This window comes from Bos indicus x Bos taurus, chromosome 3 (genome assembly GCF_003369695.1).
Source record: "Bos indicus x Bos taurus breed Angus x Brahman F1 hybrid chromosome 3, Bos_hybrid_MaternalHap_v2.0, whole genome shotgun sequence".
Lineage (NCBI taxonomy): Eukaryota > Metazoa > Chordata > Mammalia > Artiodactyla > Bovidae > Bos > Bos indicus x Bos taurus.
Window position 1 is genome coordinate 10,894,173 of NC_040078.1, and position 5,208 is coordinate 10,899,380.

General features: G+C 41.8%; 1 protein-coding gene across 1 annotated transcript; it reads left to right on the forward strand.

Annotated features, from left to right (window-relative positions):
• The first annotated feature begins 3,934 nt into the window (after positions 1-3,934).
• On the forward strand, positions 3,935-4,888 carry LOC113890407 (olfactory receptor 6N2). The gene has a single exon (XM_027538294.1). The coding sequence runs from the start codon at positions 3,935-3,937 to the stop codon at positions 4,886-4,888; it is 954 nt and encodes a 317-aa protein (XP_027394095.1).
• Positions 4,889-5,208: the final 320 nt, after the last annotated feature.

The window sequence follows — 5,208 nt, forward strand, 5'->3', positions numbered from 1 at the left end:
GAGACAAGAAGTTTCCCTGTGCACTGCTGTAGACTGGCTACATTCTGGCAAGGATGGGAGAGAGTAGAGGTTTCTGAGAAAATGATTCATTTTCTGTAACTAAGAAGGTCTAATGAGATATTGTATCATGTCAGAAGCAGCTAGCTGTATTTGAAAAGGTTTCCCGTGGAGAGGGCTGTACACAGCTCTCTCACTGGGGATGTTAAAGACACTTGATGATGAACCAGTGTTAAGATCTAGAGGTCTTCAGAGCGCTACTAAAATTATTCCATGTTTGTAAGAACTTACTCAACCTACACATACAGCTAGCTTTGTTGAAACAAAGCTTATTTGTAGAAAGATAAAATATCATCAATAACCCTCACTCATCAATATCATCAATAACGTACTCACTCAGCCATGTCTGACACTTTGCAACCTGATAGACTGTCTCAGGCCACAAGGGACACAGGCAAGCGGGATACAGCCCCAGATACAGATGAGAATCAGGCTTAGGCTAGGTTCCTCGGAGGGCACTTGGATAGAAACCACGTCTGTCTTCTAGCAGGTAGATTAAAACTCAAACTCCCAACCCTCCTACAATTCTTCCCTAGAGAATCCATGGGAGTCTCCAGGTGACTGAACCTATGTTTCTTGGATCTTCTGCACTGGCAGGCAGGTTCTTTACCACCTGAGCCACCAGAGAAGCCCCTCAGTAATCCTTACCTATACACAAAAAATGATCAAAATATTTCTTGGATTTAATTTTTCTGGGTGGGTCAGAGTAATGACGGTTTTCGACAGAGTTAGGGGAAAGGAGGCAAGACAAAACTTGGGCTGCTAAGTTTAGTAGGGATTTTAAACGTAAGACACCAAAAGAACAAGAAGGATGTGTTCAAATGCAATAGAAGAACAAATTTATCTACAAAAAGTTCAAGTATATTCAAGAAACATCGAGTTTACAACTTCTATCCTCATTGTTCTAGGCACTGGTGGGAGATATACAATAGTTAATAAGGTATCACATTTACTCTCAAATATCTTACAATTTATGAGGAATACAGATGTTATAAAAGTAATGCAATATGTTAAGTGGACTCTGTCAACATTATGTGGACTTTGAAGAAGGAATAAACATTTTCTGGGGGATTCAGAAAAGGTGTCACTAATGAGTTGACATTTGATCTCATTTTGAAGGATGAGAAGCAAGTTACCAGATGGGAAAAATGGGCTGAGAGGTAAACCAGAAGCAAATGGTGCAGAGGAGCAAAGGTGCCAGGTTGTAATCAAGCAAGGATTTCTGTTTTAGCATGTTTGTCTCTTGCAATTAGAGAGGTTAATATACAATAACCTTTAGAATTAGAATAGATTCAAGAAGAATGTCTTAAACACTAATTACTTTGAGTCAATATAGGATTTACAAATATCAAGCCCGGAATTTGATTTCCTCTGCAGGGTATTTTGGGTTTTGGAACACTGTTTTGATTTAGGTATGAGGTATGAGTTGAAGGGAAACTATTGGGAGGGGAGTCTACTAATTTTTAAATAATTTCCACATTAATTTGTTTGATTAAGCAATTAGCTTTTACTGAATACCTTTAATAAGTTATTAGGACTACAAAAATAGGAAGAGACTGCAGTTTGTCAGTTTGGTGGCTAAAATATGGACTGTTGCTGCTATTGCTAAGTCGCTTCAGTCGTGTCCTATTCCGTGTGAACCCATAGATGGCCTCCTACCAGGCTCCCCCGTCCCTGGGATTCTCCAGGCAAGAACACTGGAGTGGGTTGCCATTTCCTTCTCTAACGCGTGAAAGTGAAGTTGCTCAGTCATGTCTGACTCTTAGCGACCTCATGGACTGCAGCCTACCAGGCTCCTCCATTCATGGGATTTTCTAGGCAAGAGTACTGGACTGGGGTGCCATTGGACAGCCCTCTGCAAATGTGATGTGACTGATACTGGTTATCATTTTTATGCATTTAAAGTCACATTGCTTGTGGGTTTTTTGTTTGTTTTTAGTTATTATGGTTTCTTTTCTTTTCCCTTCTTTTTCTTTTTGAATCTGTTTCACTTTGGTCTTGAGAATAAGAATGTCTGATATTTGTTCCTATGTAAGCCAGCTATATATTTCTCACCTATTTCTGTTTTTCTAAAAATGTAGGATTCATACTAACTGCCACTTTATCATGTTTATTTTTTAGCCTTCATTCTCTCACCAGATGTGTTAACACTCCACTCATCTTTCCGTCAGTGATACCCACAGGCAAATTCACACCTTTATCTCTGAGCTTGGTTAAAGTAGTTAAATATCAGTGACGTTTTCAAAATCTTCACATGATCATGTCATTTACTGACCTAATATTCTTCAATGGCTCCCCCCACCTTTTGGTGTAAGATCCTAAATCATTGGGTGAGCTTTCCCAGTTGCCTTATCACACAGGCAAGCATGTATTTCCCTAAATCAGGCTGCTTCCAGTTCACCATCTGCATGTGTGCTTTTTGTCTGAAATGTTTTTTTCGTCTTCCAGGTAACTCCTACTCTTCGTGGAAAATTCTATTCAAAGGCTTTCTCCTCTGAGAAGCCTTTCCCAGTCTTCCTGGTCTGAGAAATGGACCCTTGCCTTAGCACTCTGTAGTGTTCTGTACTTCACAGGCTGTATCAAGATGACTGCTTTGTCTGCTTCCCCAGGAGGATGCAAGCTTTCTGGACACAGGGATTATAGCTTGTTTCGTTCTGTATTCCTTATGCCGGATACCTCTGTATCCAATAAAGTTTTAGAGAGGTGAGCTGAACAATTCACCCTGATCTCCAGTGGCCTCGGCCTGCAACAGCTTGAAGCAGGGCTTAGGTTCTTGGCCAGAGGTTGAGGCTGGGTCATGGCAGTGAAAACACCAAATCCTAGCCATTAGACCAGTGATCAGTGACAAAGGCCCTTCAGCTCTGCAGAAAAGAATTCCCACAAAGATGGAAAGTAGTGAAACACGTAAAGTACTTACTAGGAAGAAAAGAGTACAATGTGTGTCGATAGACACAAGGGCAGACTCAGAGAGTCCCTGAGTCACACTCTCGTGGCAGTTTGAGTTAGTTTTATGGGACATTTTTTCCAACCATTTTGATTTTCCTGGTTCACTGTTCGTATTTGGTGTATTTCAGGATTGTCCCATGTGTGCACACACATCTCTTAGCCAAGGTGGATTTCATGAGCGGTTCGGGAGGTCTCCTGACTTTGAGAATGAGAAATATGTGGTCTGGGCAGGGGCCAGCCTCCTCTCTTAATTGTTCTGCTAGTCTCATCTTGGAGTCTCAGTCCACAGGGAATGAATCTCTAGTTACTTTACCCTGCGGAGGGTAGGGGAGGGGAGAGTGCATCTACCTCCTGTCTCAAAACTTTGGAGACCTGACTAAGGAAAAACTGTGAACTGGGTTAGGGGAATAGAATGCTTGGGGAAGGTCACATAGCATAGAGGTAAATAGCATGGAATTAGCGTGCATAAGGTGAAATTCTGTTTCTGTACCATGGTATCTATGCTGCTGCTGCTAAGTCACTTCAGTCGTGTCCGACTCTGTGCGACCCCATAGACGGCAGCCCACCAGGCTCCCCCGTCCCTGGTATTTATATGAAATAGAAATTCTTCATAATCTCACTATTTTCTCTTCTTAAATTTTACCATTGGTAAAACATGTATAGCAATGGTACTTATCTGATTGGATGTGTGAAAATTAAGTAAAATATTGAACACAAAGCACTTGTAAGATGCTCAGTGCACAGTGAGTGCTAATGAGAGTTAGCTATTATTATTTTTAGGGTGGTATAAATAGCAATAGCAGTGGTAGTGATGAAAGTTCTGCCTTTAAATTAAAAAAAAAAAAAGACTAAACAGTAAAGAGAAACTTTTGAGTTGAATTTTGCAATCACTTCAGTCAGTTTCTTCTTTCCTTCCTCACCTCAGCCTCTCATGGAGCCACACAATCATTCAAGCCTGGCTGAATTTGTGCTCCTTGGTTTCCCCAGGGTGGGACATATCAGGGGCTGGCTTTTTGTCCTGCTGCTGTTGGCATACCTGTTCACTATCTGTGGCAACATGCTCATCTTCCTAGTCATACGACTGGATGTGGCCCTACACACACCCATGTACCACTTTGTCAGTATTCTTTCCTTCTTGGAGCTGTGGTATACAGCCACCACCATCCCCAAGATGCTAGCTAATCTTCTCAGTGATAAGAAGACCATTTCTTTTTCAGGATGCCTCCTTCAGACCTACTTCTTCCACTCCCTAGGGGCCTCTGAATGCTACCTTCTTACAGCAATGGCCTATGACCGATACCTGGCCATTTGCCGGCCCCTCCACTATCCTGCAGTTATGACCCCCATGCTCTGTGTCAAGATGGCTGCTGGTTGTTGGACCTGTGGCTTTCTATGTCCCATATCTGAAGTCATCCTGGTCTCCCAGCTCCCTTTTTGCAGCTACAATGAAATTCAACACATTTTCTGTGACTTTCCACCTCTTCTGAGCCTGGCCTGCAAGGACACATCCACTAATGTCCTGGTGGACTTTGCCATCAATGCCTTCATCATCCTTATCACCTTCCTCTTTATTATGGTGTCTTATGGAAGAATCATGGGGACTATACTGCAGATAAAAACGATCGCAGGAAGAAAGAAGGCCTTCTCTACATGTGCTTCCCATCTTATTGTGGTCCTCATCTTCTTTGGGAGCATCATCTTCATGTATGTGCGGCTAAAGGAGAGCTATTCATTGACCCTTGATCGGACGCTTGCTGTAGTCTACTCTGTACTAACACCACTAGTCAACCCAATTATCTACAGTCTTCGTAACAAGGAGCTCATTAAGGCCATTAAGAGAACCATCTTCCAGAAGGGAGAGAGAGCTAGTCCCACCCAACACTGACATTCTAAAAAGTCTTTCCTCCACTTCAATGTTGATCTCATAAAATTCTATGTATCTTTGTTGCTACCTGTAATAATCTTCCCATCGTCACACATGCAATGAATCCCATCTCCTCTTACATTCTCAAAGGCTTTACTTCTTTATGTTTTCTTTATTTCTTACATCTTTATGCTTTTATTATTTACTTGAACAGTGCTTTCTGAATTTAAGAATACTTTAGTATCTCCATTCTTAAAAACAAGCATACACATTTCCTTCAGGCTTCCCTAGTAGCTCAGCTGGTAGAGAATCCACCTACAATGCAGGAGACCCTCATTTGA

Excerpts from the sequence above, each read along its gene's own strand:
- LOC113890407 (XM_027538294.1), top strand. The coding sequence starts at position 3,935 with ATGGAGCCACACAATCATTCAAGCCTGGCTGAATTTGTGCTCCTTGGT.